Source organism: Mixophyes fleayi, chromosome 5 (assembly GCF_038048845.1).
Source record: "Mixophyes fleayi isolate aMixFle1 chromosome 5, aMixFle1.hap1, whole genome shotgun sequence".
Lineage (NCBI taxonomy): Eukaryota > Metazoa > Chordata > Amphibia > Anura > Limnodynastidae > Mixophyes > Mixophyes fleayi.
In genome coordinates this window covers 170651489-170670273 of record NC_134406.1, presented here as the reverse complement: position 1 = coordinate 170670273, position 18785 = coordinate 170651489, and the positions used below count along the sequence as shown (strand labels likewise).

The following is an 18785-nucleotide window of genomic DNA, read 5'->3' as shown; positions in this document are numbered from 1 at the left end:
TAACACAGAAACACTTTAATCGTTTTAGCATATTTTTAAATGTTGACAGCAGCATTATGGAAGTGTCCAAATTGCTCAATAAAAAATGCTCTCTATCTGAAATACATTATATTTGAGCAGAACCTGTCATACACAGCACTCCGCTCATCAGAAGATGTGAGATTTCTAAATGCTGTACCTCTCCAGGTGCAATAGATGATATACAAATTAGGCATGAATGCTTATGAAGCTGCACAGCCACTACTGTGAAATGTACTTGTGTGACATCACCTTTAGCAAGATCAAGTGCAAAGTATCACAGAGTTTCTGTGCAGCCCAATAGTCCTTTTGACTTCAGCTACAGAAGCACATCTCTATTGTGCAGCAAGTAGCTGTTAAAAATAGAGCACAATCCAATCTAAGTGCGGATACACATACCCCGCATTAGTGGTTGAAGTGGAGATTCAAAAGTGGCGGTCTGGAAAATATAAGTGAATGGAACTTGATAATTAAACAATGAAAGCAGCAGGATAAGTGGCAGTATGGCATACCACCAAATAGCAGTCCATGTTGACCAATACTCCATGTGGTTAAATGCTGTACTCATTGGGTTCCCAATGTGGGATCTAATTTTTGCACAGTCTGTGTATGTTAATCTACCAAATAATTTATTAGACCTAGAGCCTCAAATTAGGAAATCCCTGATGTAACCAACTACCTGAGGATACGTATCCTGATGCCCTTTTACTGCAACAACCTAAAAGAACCCACAAAACTTGATCATGGGGTAAAACCACCTTCATTAAGGAATTCTTCATTATTACAACTAAATATAAATTAGTATCATGTAACCAGGTTGTTTAAGGCAGTAACCAATAAATATTATAATATATACTATACTTAAGCCTTGTTGCTTCCTCAACTCCTTCTACTTTATTAGGGCAAGTTCAAATGTAAATGAAGTATCTAAGGCAGGGCCGCCATCAGGGGGGTACAGGGGGTACAAACTTACCTGGGGGCCCGCTGTCTTGCAGTCTGCTGGTCTCCGCTATGCTGCGCTGGTGACAGCCAGGCACCAGAATGTGGAGGAATCATTCCCCTGCAATCATGTGATCTGGCTGTCACAGGCAGATCACATGATCGCAGGGGAATGATTCCTCCACCCCTGCGATCGCATTCTGGTGCCTTGCTGTTACAGTGACAGCCAGGCTGAAGACATCAGCGCAGAGTAGTGGAGACCAGCGGACTGCAAGACAGTAAGCCCCCAGGTAAGTGTTTGTGTTTGTGTTGCGCTGTTGCTCATGGCAGGGGCCTATACTGGGGCCCGTACTGGGCCCCATGATTTCTGATGGCGGCCCTGATCTAAGGTACAACAAGGAATCGCTCAATATGGATATAAACTTAAACAACATTTTACATTTCAACCATTTAAAACACTGACCTATTTAAATCATTATTCCTCATAGTGGAGGAACTTTTATTAATGAGGTGACATTTACACTGCATAGTATGCAAGTCTTTCCAGTAGGTTACTAATGTTATATATGTGCCATTACCTCCAGTCCCACCACTTTGTTTCCTCATAAAACCTGGAAAGCCAAATATATGACATAAGTAACACATTGTATATCTAGCTGTGAAATCCCTTTTTTAGTTTACCTTTAATGGCTGGTCTCTCCTGTACAGATGTAGCCTGCTACCCCCATCACCAGTAGTGCATTACAATGCATTTCCACTGCTGTGTTCTGGATTTGAATTATGACAAGCCTTCACAAGTGCAGACAAATAAACATCATTGGATGCTGACCTGAATGGGGTCATATGGGTATCCCTTAAGGGTGGTAGGAGTCAAAGGAAGCTGCTATCAGATAATAGATATTTAACTAAATGTAAAATTTTAGGTGATTATAGTTTAGGGGGGACAAAGAAGGGCCAAATAAAATTCACAGATGTAAGGATATTACCACAGCTAATGGACAACATATATAAATAGTATGCATTCTTATTGTAATTCAATTCACTTTTGACATACATTCTCCTTTAACCACAGGATTGGTTTCTATAGCAATCAGATATATTGCATTTTAGTATAGAGTGAAAGCTGGTTCATCCTTTCCATCTCTTAAAGTACTGTAAATAATTTATTTTTTCCCAATAAAAAAAAAAACCTCAGGTAGTAAATAACACATTCAAATAAACAAAGGCTCTATATAACAACTACAGTCATGGTATTAGAATAGATATATAAATGTAAGTGAATAATAATATTAATAAAACCATTTTATCACAGCATGTTATATTTGTAGGAGGACAGCGTTGTTAACACACATGGCAAATAAATGCATGACTAATGATGAACAATAGACTTGTATTTGCTCACCAAAACATGATCATAGGGGGATTGTGTTGTGCACTTAATGAGGACATATAAAAGAAAGGAGATGAAGAGAATGTGTATGTCTGACATTAGATCATAAGGGAGAATATTTCTCTCAAAATGTCAGTGCCATGAGAGTGACTGCAAAAGGAGGTGGTAGAAAGGATCACTTTCAAAAGCCTTTTTTTTTTACAGAATGTCAAAGCTGCTTAGAAGGCAAGATGCACTGAGTGGAGTATAAAGGTGACACATCAATCTAGTCTGGAAGAGATAAGGAGCATTGACCAACTCAGATTCAGTTTTTAAATGTAACCAAAGTGCAGACGCTAGAACAGTTTTCTGTATGATAGATGTCTGATTTCCAGGTGAGTTCACTGTACTTTAACAATCATGGCTAAACATAACCTGCCAAAACCCATCCCCATGCATTATTGTCAGAACGCAAGCATTTGTTAATATGTATTTCTACTAGGTATATATTATTATCTCTTAGCTTTACGTTTGATTTTGCTAGAATAAACAATAAAATCAAACAGTATATTACTTTATTTATTAAATATTTATTAAATAGCACATAACATTTTACCCAGCACATCTTACAATTCAGTTTTTTGGCACATAGGGCTGTACAAAGTACTACTTACCCACTTAGTACCCACTTACCAACTGAATCATCCCATTCTCACTAGCATTGCAGTATACCAAATTGGCTGAAAGCTAAGATGAATAGAGTGGACTTTTTGCTAGACATTAAAATCTTTATATGTTTAACCATGCATGTTACAGATAATGAAAGCAAATACATAATAAATCATATCCATACATCCTATACAGAGGAGACGCATGGAAGTCTATAACCAATAAACTGGAATCACTCAAACATTCCCCTAGGTAATTGGCAGGTCATCATCACATTCACATAACTCATACCATGCAGTAGATCAAAAACATTTCTATATTTGTGCCTTCACTGTCTCTGATAAAATGTCAATAAAGCTTTCCCAAATAGTGAGACATTCTTTTAAACTGTGTTCTTTATGCAATGAGGTCTCAAGCCAATCCATGTGAAACACATGAAAAAGTTTATCTCTAAACAATGAGAAAGGAGGAGGTGAGTTTTGGACCAAGACCTGGAGAATACTTTTCCTAGCTATAGCCGAGACTGTAAGGAATAGCTTTTCACAACTTTTTTTTACTTTCTATTCCTTAGGTAATATCCCAATAATTGCACATTTGGGAAACACTGGGGAAAAAGTTCACCAGATGATCATTGGAACATCTCCATACCTGTTCCAAGGATTGGGATTCGTAGGCAATCCCAAAAACAATGTACCAAGTGTGCCCTTGGGGAACCACACTTTGGCATCTGCAAAAGGGTAACAAATAGGCTATATTATTAAGAACATTTCTTTATATGTCATAGCTGGGAGAGTTTTAATTGAGTCTGCCAAGGAATGCAATAGGTCCTCATCTGTTAGACCTGGGAAATGATCTGTCCATTGTGATAAACCTGACTTTATTTTTTTTGATAATCAAACTGTTGTGGTAGAATATTATAATGAGTAGAGATCGCCCTACATTTTGGAAATGGTGTAGCGAGAATTATATCCAATCGTTTATCCCAATCAAGCTGAGAAAACTTTCTCACCACTATGCTAACATAGTGTTGGCATTGTAGAAACCTTACGTTGAATGTATCAAATATTAAACAGCGCTAATGCCCTCTCTGTCCCACATAGTAAAGGGGTTGGAAGCCTCGCAGCTTTAAAAATCTGGATTACCTAGAAAGGTAGGTGATGGAGGAATAAGGATTAAGAATCTATGATGTAATTGGTGCCATAATTTACATGTGGACATTAAGAGGGTGTTGCATTGTATATGGTCTGGAACTTTGTGGTCATGTAGGTTAAAACAGAAAAGTAAATTAATGCCAGGTATGAAGTTTCCATCCAGTGAAGTATAAGTTTCAGTATTTTGGATCCAATCACTTAAATAATACATATGTGCCGCTTGACTGTACAAGGATACGCTAGGTAGATCAATCACACCATATGATTTTAATAGTTGAAGTTTAATGAGGCATATTCTGGGTTTCTTATTACACCAAATGAAACTTTTGAATATTGAATCAATATTCACAATATATTTGCATTTTAACAACAAGGGCAATGCTTAAAGAGTGTATAGGAGCTTTGGAATGTAAGAATTTTAAGCAGGCTGGCCCTACCCCATACAACAAACACAGTTACCTCAGCCTTTCACCTCTATATGCTAAATTTTAAAAATGTACAATAAACAGAAAGCTTTATGAGCCACATTAAAATATGAAAACTTACCTACCTCACATGTTTATTTTTGTTGATAATACAATAATAAACCCTACCCCTCAAGCTCACTGCCTTGGTGTCATCCTTGACAGACTATACATGCATTTATTCAAATTATTTATTAACATTTATTTAAATAGTTCCAGTATACTCCACATTGCAGTACAATTGGGATACAACACAGTAATAAAAAAATGGGTATTAGTAGACAAACAAAAATGTAACAGGGTTCTGCTAGCAAGCTTATAGTCTATATTGTTTATTTCACAGAAGACCATGCAATATTTTAATTCAGGCACTTGGTATCTCGCCAATTGACTATTGTAATCCCCTTCTTACTGGTTTTCTCCTAAGACTTTTAGGAGAACTGTAGCAACAAACATCTCATTTGTCTCAAACTATCTCACATATTTGCCCAAGAACTATGCCTCTCATAGTTGCTCCAATTCCTGGTTACAAGACTTTTTTTCAGGATGCAACCACTCTCTGGAATTCCCTCCCTAGTTCAATAAAACTTTACCCTAGCCTCCAAACCCTCAAGCATTCACTGTAAACTTACCTCTTTAGGCAAGCTTATCAAATTCCTGACCCCGCCTCTTAACCTCCTTAGGTTATTTTACTCAATTACACAGTTCAAAACCTATATACTATCTAGTTGTAGTGCATTTGAAATACCGCCAGAGGACTTCAACTAAATGGCATCGTTGGAGCAGCACCACTGCCTACATCTCTGAGGAATTTATGGAGGTAGAAAGTGAAGCAGAGCTTTCGGAGGATGGTGAGAACGTTCTGAATGTTATATAATGCAATAAAACAATCTTCACTACTAGGCATAACAAGGTCAAACTATTATTATTAGTAGAGATGAAGATGGTGGCATATAATAGGTGAATAAAGGTGTGGGAGAACTGTTTTGGAGGTGTTTCAGCCAATATATAACCATTGCTAAAGGTGAATGCAAGTTTGAATGCCGAAATCCTAGTAACCCCTTACAGTAAATATCTACTTCATGGATGCTGGGAGCGCATTCCTGACACAATGGGACTCAGGGTGCTTTCACTATGTCTCTAATTATTGGTGCTGGTATTTCTCTGGTCATGCCCCTTGTCTGTGAATTTGCACAGTGTATACATTTCCATTAGCAAAGGACATGAAGAAAGAATTACTAAACACTACAATATTTTAGGCTTGTTTGCAATGTCCCAGCTCACTTGAGAATAATGCAAGATAGAAAAGGCACACCAATCTAGTCACATGGTTCTCACCATATGATATATAGATTGGGACGAGCTGACTGCTAACAAGAAGCAACTAGTTGCGGTCATTGTTTACAACCCTGGGGGGTCAAATAGCCATGTTATCTGATCTTGACTTGAACATAGTGATTTTTTTTAACAGAAAATACACAAAATGTCTCCATTATCAAAACATTTACAAATTTTACATATCATCAATAGAGTTCCACCAAAGTAACATACCCAGAACCACATTTGTCTGTCAAGTACAGGACAGGAGTGGGGATTAAATAAAATGGAAGGGAATATATAATACATACACAAACAGTGTACATCTGTCTTTAACTGTGATTCGCTGAATGTAGGATGAGATAGCTATAGAACATTTACTGGCCTTTAACATTTGTGAATATATCTTTCTGAATATCACAAAAAGATTTTTTATAAATGCTCTCTCAACTAGTTTTTAAGGGCGAGCCTCAAAAGTATAAACATCAAACAAGACCTGGGGGTAAATGTATGAACATGCGGGTTCTTCAACACCCGCGTGTTCAGCGTGTTCGGCGATTAAATTTCAAGCGGCGCTGCACTGGAAAGGGAAGTTTCCCTTTACAATGCAGCGCCGCTTGAAATTTAATCGCCGAACACGCGGGTGTTGAAGAACCCGCATGTTCATACATTTACCCCCTGATATTCTAATCTATATTCACTTCTTAGAATACCATTCTTTATGGGATAATTAATGATATATTCAGAGAGATTGGCTTTAAGCTAAGATGTAATATGACCTTTATAAAGGTGCTATTATCAAATACTTTACAATATGAAATATATTTAGTCTATATATAGAATGTAGGAAACTACTACTTAAGTCTAACAAACAAGATTTTCTCCACTCAGAGCATAAAATGGATTTTGGACTTGCTACTTAACATAGTTTTCCTTACAACATTGCGAACTATCTCTTTCTGTCATTTGTGTAATCAAAATGTATATTTCTTGTATTGGCTTTGTTTGCATGGATTACCTGAAATTGCACTTTCTTGTTGATATCAGACACATGGAATTGTTTCAGGAAGAGCTCATTTTCACTCAAAAACAAGCGGATGTCAGGAATACTGTACAGGATCATTGCCAGTCTCTCTAATCCAAGACCAAATGCCCATCCAATTTTGTCATGAGCACCAGCTGCAATCAAAAACAAGAAAATCCAGAAGCTTAGTGTAAAAGATTTAAGATAAAATGTTAATTGCACTTTGAACAAGTTAAGAGACATGGAAATCTGTCAGTAATTGCCATCTGATGGTTCCAAAACTTATGTAAACAACGGATTGTGAAAGCAATCAATAGAGTAGGCTTCAACTTCAGAAATGTCCAAGGTTTCGATAATTTAGAACCTTTCCAAATTGGAAATAAAGACTACTGTTTGCATGGAGATGATATTTCCTAATTCCCCAGTCTGAATTTGAAAAGTATATAAAATAGATTTTGCATGGCCTTATTACAAATTAATATTTACTTACACGTATGCCTAATTTATTACTATATTAAATGAAAACAATCTACACGATGAATAGTTTTATATCTGGGTGTCAAACATCAGATAATACTAGGCGAGAGATAGAGCTACCGGTAATTCATTTTGCCAAAAAAACAAAAACCTCCTCCTTGAACATGGCTCATGATGCCAAGGAGGACTGGACTTTATGTTGAAATTTATGTTGAACGGTATCATAGCCCTCTATGATGATCCTTGCGTAACCATCACTGCCAATGCCTTCTCTGTGCCTCCTTTCAAATATCCAATAGAACAAGACCAGGTTGCTAGCTCTCCCTCCTAAATTTAACCTTTAGCATGGATCCTCTGGCAATGAAAAGCAGGTCTAACCAGATTATTTCAGGAAAGTGGCTTATGTTAAGTACAGCATTATACATATATGACATCCTACTCACTGACACATTGCCCATGACCTCTCTTCCAAATCTGCTTACAGAGATTCAGAGATGTAGCATTGTTGGGCTACTAAATACTGGAATAAAACATTTCCCATTAAGAACATATTCCAGTCTAACCTTAAATTTAAATGGCAACCTCCAAAGCCCAAATATTTATTAACATCCCTAAACGATATAACCAGCTTTATTATGCAAATTTTTTTCCTTTGGTAGAAAGCCTCAACCAAGATCTGAACAATCTGAAGATCCAACAAAGTGTTTGGGGGAAATATACTAAAGTACAGTTTTGCCAAACCACAGGTTTTCATGTGCTTTACTAAAGGCCAAACCATACATCAAAGTGCATGAATCAAAACTAACAAATCTGAACCCGCAATTCCGATTTTTACAATGGGGAAAAATACATTTCAGGCAATGTATGAAGTGGCAAACTACTGCTTATTTGTAAAAAGATAACAAAGCGTTCTGACAGGCAAAGCTATTTGATCTATCATGCCTGATAGAAATAAAAAAAAGAAATCTATGAAATAAAGAAAACTACCAATGCCATTATGCACGGGGACCCCAGTGGATACTTGCGCTTGTAGTGCCACAGGTGTGCAGTACAAGTGCTGCCCCGTCCTAATAATCATAAAGATTGCCCCATAATAATCCAATATAAGATTTCCCCTGTAATTATCAAATATAAGATTTGCCCGCAGTAAATCAAATAAATGATTCCATATTTATAAATTATCTTCCTACAAACACCACAAAATGTATAAAATGCTGAGCCATTATAAGTAATTAACAGAAATCTATCTTTCTTGCTCAGACGTAATCCAATGGAAATCGTTTAATCCAGAAGGAGAAAAAAACCCGGAATAGATGAACTGCTCTTGAGGAGCACGTCATTCAGTTTCGGTAAGTCTTGCTAGTTAATAGCCAGGCAGCCAATCATGGGAGGTCTGTTATACCGCTCTGCCAATATCATCATCATCAACATTATTTATATAGTGCAAGCAAATTCCGGATCACTTTACAATTGGGTACATAACAGAGAGCTTATCATTAAGGCCACCATTCGATTGAATCTAAATATGTGTTAAGATAAAAAAGGACAACTATAAATTGGTCTTTCAAGTCCCCTCCCAAATCCATGCCTTTTCCCTTCCCTCCTATAATCTCAGTTGGAGAAAGTACTCACAAGTTGGCCATCAAGAGGAATAATTGGAACGTCACCAGTGTTAATTGAAGAAGATCCTGAGGGCTTTGTTTATTGCATATTAGTATTCAGTTATGCACTATTTTTATTTTTTGGGTTGTTTATGTTCATAACACAAGTATTGTACAATTTATTATTATTGTTTTGGGAAAGTGTGCATTGCTTTTAGAAAAGTACAGCAGCCATGTGATAGGAGCGCAGTCACAGTGTAGTTCTCACTATTTGTTTCACATTGTGACAACTATGCATGTGAGTTGGTCACTTTCATCATCAGCATTTATTTATATAACTCACTCACATCAGCCCCTGCCTCAATAGAGCTTACAGTTTAAATTTCCTAACACACACACGACAGTCTATGATTTTTTGGATTGTGGGAGAAAGCAGAAGCGTGCGGAGGAAACCCACGCCAACACGGGGAGAACATACAAACTCCACATAAATAAGGCCATGATCGGGAATCAAACTCATGACCCCACTGCTCTGAGGCAGAAGTGCTAACCACTAAGCCACCGTGCTGCACCTTCTGGAAGGACCACAATCTTCCTGTGATTTGGAGCATCTGTCACATGCAATGTATCACCAGAATTCTGTCTTTTAGCAAAGTGTGGCTCCCATGTCTAGATCACTCCACTCATTATTTGACTGAAATAACTTTCTCAGGTGTATATAATTAGGAATAAACAGTCTTTTGAAAAAAAAAAAAAAGGGGGTTTGTGACAAGTGTTTGTCTTTAATTTAGTCCCAGGACAGTACCAATACTGTGCAATAATCCAAAAGCAATGGCCAACAGCAGGGGCGGGCTGGACCGGGCACCCGGGCCGCTCAGTCTAGCGGCTGTTCGGGCCGACCGCCTCCCCCCGTGGATGTTTTTTTTTTTTTTTAATATTACCGGTGGCCGCGACGCAGCCGCATCGCATGTCATGTGATGCGGCCGCCTGTGTGCCCCCCGGGCTGATACCTCCCAGCCCGCGCCTGGTCAACAGAGCCTGTCTAAGCAACAATACACACCACCATCTGCTCTGGTCAATAACTATAAAAGAGTGAATCAATTTGTAAAAAAACAAAAAAGTAAATGAAAATCCTAGTGAGCTGCACATCTAAGAAACAAACTGTAGCACAGAAAGAAAGTAAATCACTCTCAATTAAATCAATCACAAAAATGTATATTTTTATCTTATTTTAAATGCATTATAGGATGTACACAGGTGAGAGACCTTGACAACCCTGATAATTATTTTGGAAAGGTCTGCACAAACAGTACAATTTCCTGTACTTGAGCATTTGACGCATGGTGGATAACAATTGGGGCAGGGACTGATGTGAATGAGTTCTCTGTACAGCGCTGCGAAATCAGTGGCGCTATATAAAGGATGATGATGATGATGATGAAGTAAGCTTTTGTACTTTATCTGCACTTCACTGTATCAAAGGCTAGATGATTGATTCCTTTGCTGTTAATTTTGATGTACTCTAGAGTGACATATTGGCAATTAACCTCTTCACTGCTAAGGATGATTCAGATTCCTCCTTAGCACTTTTGAGGTATATACTGAGGACAAGTTCAATTTGAGGAAAAACTTAAACGTCCCCCACAGCTAGTTACTTCCAACGGGAGGTGATACTACATTACAGATAACTGTAACAAGCCAGAGGATGGGGAGGGCACAAAAAAATCCCTATGTCCCCAATCCTGGCACCCACAGAATCAGGATTATCACATATTTCAAAGGAGCAAGTCCCCTTTTTGAAAGAGCGGAGTCCCCTCAGTTACATGTGATCACAAGAAAATAACCCCTGACACTGCAGTAAATATTAAGGAGCCCAGGAAGTGGGAGGGGCTTGGTAGCACTTATTCTGGCTCCAAGAATCTAGGTATTACCGTTACAGACAACATCATGCCGGGTGCAGCAGGGCTGAGGGGCAGCACGGCATGATGCGGATCACCACAGGACAGCGGGCATCATGCCGCGCTGCCCCTCAGCCCTGCTGTGCCCGGCATGATGTTGATTAAAGATGGACAGATGGACGGATAGAGCTCTGGTATAGTGGGGTAATATCTAGGTGGGGGTTCCAGTCACTGTGTTTATTGATGGTGGTACTGTGGGTCACTGTTTTTATTGATATTGGTACTGTGGGTCACTGTTTTTATTGATGGCTGTGCTGTGGGTCACTGTTTTTATTGATGGAGGTACTCATCCATGTTAGAAGCACTGCATGTTGAGTTTTCATTGCGATTTCAAGACTTCAAAAAACTTGAGAGTGAAATGGACATGGTTTCTTCTCCCTTCAGCTGCAATGTGGATAATGCACCCAGTGATGTTCAGATGGAACTCATTGACTTGCAGTCTGACACACTTCTGGCAGCGCACTTTAGGTCTGTCCCATTGCTTGAGTTTTACTCATCACTCAAAGAGGAGAACTTTCCACACATGAGGAGACATGCTCTGAAAATTCTAGTCCTCTTTGGATCTACCTACACATGTGAACAGACATTCTCAGTGATGAAGTTCAACAAATCCAGACACAGATCCTGTATCACTGATGACCACCTCTCAGCTGTCCTTCGCATAGCCACCTCAGATATTCCGCCAGATTTCAGTGCACTTGTTCAAGCCCAAGACAGACTAGATTTCTCCCACTGAACAGGTAAATGATTCTTATATATAATTTGCTGCATTTTATGATGGGCCCTTTATAATGGCCTTTTATAAATTTGGTTCGGCCCTCGAACACAGATCTGATTTTCCATGTGGCCCCCGAAAGAAATTAATTGCTTACCCCTGATCTAGGGAGACCGATCATTTGAAAGAGGATAGTCCCCTCTTTCAAATGATGTGCCTCCCCTTAATAGGTAACACTCTATACTACAGAAAGTGCTAAGAAACCCAGACATGGGAGAATTCTAAAGGCCAGATCTCCACCATGATGGCTTCAATAAAATTAGGGGTGTCCTCAATTGAAGCATAAGGTTGTCTAGTTTTTAAAATGGTATGTCTTGTTAGGCTACCATATTATTCCTACACATTGTATGCATTTCATTAAAGACAGTGCAAACTAGCAAAAAAAAACCACAATGCATCCTTAATTTTCAAGTGCAAATTTTATTATGAAAACCTATGGGTAGAATCCTGCTTTTTGTTATTTTGGAAAGGTGACGCAAGAACCACAAACTATTTCTTGGTGCTGGTTAGAAAAAAACCCACACATTTGTTTTTAATTCACTTTCTTGCAATTTCAATAAAAAAAAAATTTGGGGGTCATTTTGGGTAGATTGTCTTTTCAGTGTGACAAGGTATAAGCTAACTAATTATATTTTCTTAAATTCAATTTCATAATTTGTGTGGGTATTGCATAAACATATTACCGATATTGATAGTGGAATGTGACCAGCCAAAAATAGGCTTAGCACAGGAGTGAGGAAAGCCTCAAGGGATTAACCTTGATTAGTTTGTTATTTTATATTATATATGTGCATTGTTTTCTGTATAACTTTTTTTTCAGCCCCTAGCATTTAATCCTGCATAAGATATTTATTTATTAGCAGTTATATAGCACTTACATATTAAGAAACAGCTTACATAGAATATAATTCACATCAATCACTGCCTCATTGGACTTGTCATCTATGTTCCCTACTACACACAGGCACGTTAATTTCGGCATAAGCCAACTTACCTATGCATATTTCTTTGGAGTGTTAGAGGCAACTATAGCAAACACAGGGAGAATATACAAACTCCACAACATAGGGTCCTGGTTGGAATTAAACTCATGACCCCAGTGCTTTGCTAACCACTGTCTACCATGCTCCCCGACAGCAGAAAGATAGATAGTTCTGGAGCACATTCTCCCTTGAAAATTGACATAATTCAATGCCGTGATTGACATACTGAGTGACAGACACTGGATTGCGCTGTTTATGTAAAATAAATTTGCTCCAACTGTAGAATATGTAAATGCTTTTTTAAATCAGATATAAATTATACCTTTCCAGCTTTGCAGATTTAAAAGAATATGAAACAATTAAAAAAGAGAGCAGTTAAAGGGGATAGGCTTTGTGGCAAATTCAATTAGCCGCAAAGTGTCTTGCGAACGTTCCGGAGACACTTTGCAGCAGAGACTTTGACAGAAATCTCTGCTCATTTTTCCTAGGGCACCAAAGAGTTGCGAGAAAAAGTGAGTAGAAATTTCTTCCGTAGTATCAGAAAAAGTGCCCCTTTCAATGTGTTTGGTAAACTTACTGTGGCACTGTGTTTATAATTTATTTTTAGTTAATCAAAGGGGGCAGGATCTTTAATTGGCCATGGGGAACTCTGTTGCCATGGTTACAATATAACGATTGGTACAACAGCAATTGAATTGTGCAACAGCTGCAATCTAGTAAATGTTATTTCACTTTAGAAAACAACGCTGATTAATTTAGATGTTTTAATCCACACAATTTTGAAGTCAATTTAACTGTGCAATCTGTTTTATAGTTTGAACTGTTGATTTATAAACAACTACTCTGCATGATACATTTTCTTGAAATAAACAAAATCATACTGAAAGCATGTATGTTCCCTTTATAAGATGCTCAGATTGATTTCATTCCCCTAAATGGATTCTCATACTTTTTAATAGACACGTTGAACTAAGGCTACAGATATGTGAAAAAGGGTAATTATGGATTCATAGTGCATGTAGTCTTTCCAGAGCGCAGACATTTATATTTTAACACATTTTTCCATCCAAAAATGTTCCCGTGCGCTAGTCGCTCTTTTTGGAATTATAGAAACTATGTAAAATATAATAGGTATTAAGAGTTCAAGAGAAAAACATTTAAAAAGAAAATGTTTGGGACAAATAGTAATCTGAAATTGTAAAGTGTAAAATTGAAAGGCAACGTAAGTAAACACTTTTTAGAGAATGTATTATAGATCCATGGATTAGCTTTTAGTTTATGAAGTGGAACTAGTAATATTAACAATCTCAATGAATGCAAGGGACAAACATATTACTATGACATCAATTTCTCTATTTGATACAATACAAAATACACAATGCTTTACAGGGGTTATTGATTCTACCGTCTCAGAAATATATTCTGATTCACTGCATGACATTTTAAAAAAGCCACATGTAAATATGCTCTAGCAATGAAAATATAATTTAACAAATATAATCGCAATAACAATAATTGTCAATATTATTTTTAGGTCTGTAAAAGCTTCTTGTGACTTGTAGTCTTAAAGAAAACTTCCAATTAAATATTGCAGACTACAAAACCATGGGATTCTAGTGTCCGGGACACTTGCAGTGCCTGATCTACTGACCCCAGTTTGCCAGAGATTGACACCCTGAAACTCTATTAATACAGCAAGCACTGCATGTCTAGGTACAGGTGTCACACACATATAGTTTGTTAACTAATCCTTAAATGCTATCTCTCACCCTTTTACCATTAAGAGGGAAAGTGACCTCTCAAAATCTGTTACACCTGGCAAGTGTTCAAAGATTGTTATTCTAGCCCACAAATCTTTCACATCTAGTCAAAATCAAGAATATAAGCTATAGGTCTTGTTGGTACTGCCCTCCTGCTCGACTCAACAAAATCTATTCTAATGTCCCTTCTACCTGCTGTCTTTATGGGTCTGCACCTGAGACACGTACCTATATTTTATAGAATTATCTGTCTATACAAGCCTACTCTGGATCAGTGGTTCCCCTTCTAAAATGTTGGGAACTCCAGTCCCCATAGGAACCAGATTACCTCAATTTTCAAAATAACTTCTATCTGGTATAAACACAGGTATATTTTTTATTCTTGGAAGTAGACAAGGGCTTTGTCAATACAGGATTTTGACCTCTCTCCTCAAGGTACTCTGTCCTTTTCAGTAGAGCATTGTATTACTGTATTGTATTCCACTCCGTCTTCTACTTGTGACTATTTTATGGCAGAATAAATCTGCTGATGCACCAACAAAACTCCCTTTACCCAATACGCTCTACACTGACGACACCCAAATCTACTGCTCCTTCCTTCAACTCTTCCCTTCTCTACAATCTCATGTGACTATCTGTCTATCTGCTATCTCCGCATGGATGTACCAACACTACATACAAGACAACATGTTCAAATCAGAAGTTATCATCTACCCTCCTCCCAGAGTCACAGCCTCTTTTCCCTCACTGCTGCCTTGGTGTCACACTTGACTCTGCCCTCTGCTTTATTCCCCAAGCTCTAGACTTTCCATCAGTCAAATTATTTACCATCACATAGAAAGCCTTCAACAACACCACCCATTCAAATAGCTCAAGCCTTATCTTGAAATACTCTTTCTCCCACCCACTTATATCTATCTCTGACATATACATTGATTTTTCACTGACAACCACCTCTTGCACCCACCTGCAAAACTTCTCTGTACCACTATCCAATTATGGAATTTCCTACCAGTGACCCTGCCCAGAATTCAAGTATTTAAACACTCTGTAAAAATCCCCCTATTAGAGCTTACCATATTCCACTTATATTACTCACACTGGGACCCCTCACCACTGTCCCAGACTCTCCTCTTTTTAAGCTTTGCCAGTTTCCCACAAGACTGTAAGTTTGTTTGCCCCTATTTCATATATGCCTTGTTTTCCCTACTGTCCATTGCATATCACTTTACAAATCAACAAAAATAATAATAATGGGCAGGGCTTTCTTTAGCTTATTTGGGGACATGTATAATGTCAAAGTATGACAGCTGCCATTGGACACTGCAATAGCATAATTCACAGCAGAATATACACATTTACATACTGTATTGAGTACAGTTGGAGAAACAGTTGGAATTGGAGAAACAGGACAGATCTGGAAAAAAGTCATATGGTATTAGATAATTTAATCACAGATTAGTAAATGTTGTTACTATTACAGTTTGCATGCACATTTTAGGGCATTACTAGTATAATAATTCATGGAAATTAGACAGTTATTAGAAAAGCATAAAATGTAATCTGTTTAGCTTGCATTTCCCTTTATCACACCATATCAACAGTTCATGAAAAAAGCTCACCCTAGATGTCTTACATAACTCATGTGTTATGTGTTTATCAATATATATTATTTCTTTTTGCGTGTGAGATTCAGCATGGAGCAGCACACCCTCCAAAAATGTTGAATATTCTAATTATTTCGATTTTGCAATACTCTATAGTGGAAGGGTCATTCAGTGAAATCTATATTTAAAAAAGGCTGTTTGTGTGTGAGGGTCAGCAACAGATACACACCCAAAAAAGTAAACAGAGTGTTCTTGTATTTGACTAAGAGCAGCACAACCCCCCGATAAAATATAAAACTTGTTTGTTAGAAGTATATTGTGGAACAGTGTCATAAGAATTGTAAGATAACATTCCTTCCTTTCCCTATCTCACTGGGAGTTCTCCTGGTGTGGTGGCAGGCGTCTACAAGTAGCATTACCCCTCTTGGCAACCATGGATCACTGTACAGATCGGAGCAGCCAGTACCAGTAATGGCAGTAGTACTACGGCTACGACCTCTACTAGTAAGAAAAAGTAATACGGGAAGACAGTTGATAAACGCGTCCTCAAAACCCAAACACTATATGTCAAACAATGCCATCTTGCACCATTTATCATTGTGCCCTTATTGTCTCATCATCTGTTAAATAATGTCTACTGATGCAGACAATGTCCATCTAATAAACAAAAAAAAATCTGCATCAATGTGAATTATACATACTTACTTCTGTGAGAAGCCCAATATGTACGGCCTGGTTTACATATTTTTTACACTTCACTAATATGACATATATGTATTATGTATACATACCATATTGATATATATGACATATTTTATATATGACATTTATATATTTGCAAATATATATATATGAGTGACGAGTACCCTTGTTTGATTCAGAAGGGCAGCATTACGGCACACATTAATATCTATACAGTCAGATCTACCTTACTCATACCATAAAAAGTACTTTAGAAAAAGTAATAAAATAAGATGTTTGAAGAGCAGTACTCTTGGCTCCCGGTGAAAACTCTACCCAATGATAAGTGCATAGTACATAAATAGATGAAGGTGCAGGCCTCCTTCTTCTATTTAGTTTTATCAATATCTGTATTAATTAACTGTATTAATTCTATCACTGTCCATCCAAATGACGCAGCCTTTTTCTGTAGCATAAGTGTCTATGAAGGATGCTCTGTTACATTCTTTTTGATTATGAAGTAGATCAGAAAGTAGAGAGGTATCAGAAAAGTAATCCCCTTTCAATTAAGGTACTTATGATCTCTAAAGTGCTTTTTTGCAATGCTGCCAGATCAATTATTGTGTCCTAGTCTAGGGATTGTATTTTTTTTTATTAAAGTGCAACGTATTTGTGCCACTGCTCTGTCACTAATTTTAGCCAGCCAGATTGCTGCAGACTTTAGTCAAATTTGTTGAAAATTTGAAACGTTGCGAAGACATCATTAGAAAATAGACTGGAAATGACTGGAAATTAATGTTAACACTAGTATGGGAGCAAAAACAGCTCGAAATGATACTATTTTGCCTATTTGGACACAATTTTTAATTAAATCCAGATCCAAAACGCTTCCAGTTTGTTTGTCAAAAACAGTAGCAAAGTTGAAACACAAAACTGGCTTAGAACCGACACCGAATTCAAACACGAGGGACAGCACACATCTCGAATATATATATACACATATATGTATATATGTATATATATATATATATATATATATATATATATATATATATATATACACAGACATAGATCCTCTGCACTCTCCAAGTACAGACGGTTGAACGTAAGAGGAATGTGTGCTGAGCCCTGATTGGAAGAGCTCAGCACACATAGTTGTTGAGAGCCTGGGTGGTGCATGTACCCCCCCAGCTGCACTGTATCTGAGGCGCTGGCAATATGTGGTACATGTAGTAAAATGGCTGCTCCATGGGGAGGGGCCAGGCAACAGGAAGTAGTCTAATGTCATCCATAAATAATGTATGTGTATATATATATATATATATATATATATATATATATATATATATATATATATGAAAACAGGGATACTCTGCACTCTCCAAACACATAGTTACTTCTGTACTCATTAATTTTCTATATTAAAAACAGGGAATGTTAGTTCCACATATTACAATACATGTTAAGCTGACCAACTCACACCAGAGACTTCCCATTCTAGTCAGTCTTAACATGATCAAATGCTATGCTTTTTATCTGGGCTAAAGGCTTACCTGCACATAACTTTAAAGGCAAGTCTTTCCCAAGCACTAGCAGCCATGGGAGACCTAGGACTCACCTGACACAAGTTGGAATTAATTAATGTAAATAATGTGGTGCAAGAGTTATGGGACTTACACTGTATAAACATATAAACACTGTATATACACTAGACATAAGTTATACACCGGAGAAGCCACACTTCCTACTGGATGTAAGTGCAGCCACTAAGTAGAGCCTACATGATGATAGGGGGAGTTCCCACCCTCTAAAGGTTATTAGAATATGGTATAATAGGTTCTAGGGCGCATGAAGATGTATAATGGCATGTATGTTACAGATAAATAAACATTAATGTGATAGGTATCATTGTGATATCATAAATAAAAATTTTGGCCAGAATATCATACAGAGTTATGACATGCATAAGCAGCAATGTATTGAGATGCTGGT

The 18785-nt window shown here is 37.5% G+C and overlaps 1 protein-coding gene across 2 annotated transcripts in view; it reads right to left on the bottom strand.

Moving 5' to 3' along the window:
* The window catches only part of FARS2 (phenylalanyl-tRNA synthetase 2, mitochondrial), a 347780-nt gene that overhangs the window by 95913 nt on the left and 233082 nt on the right, over positions 1-18785 (bottom strand). For both annotated transcript variants that reach the window (XM_075213015.1, XM_075213017.1), the window contains one exon: positions 6946-7106. In XM_075213015.1, the coding sequence (XP_075069116.1) occupies positions 6946-7106 (161 nt within the window). The remainder of the gene's footprint in view (positions 1-6945; positions 7107-18785) is intronic.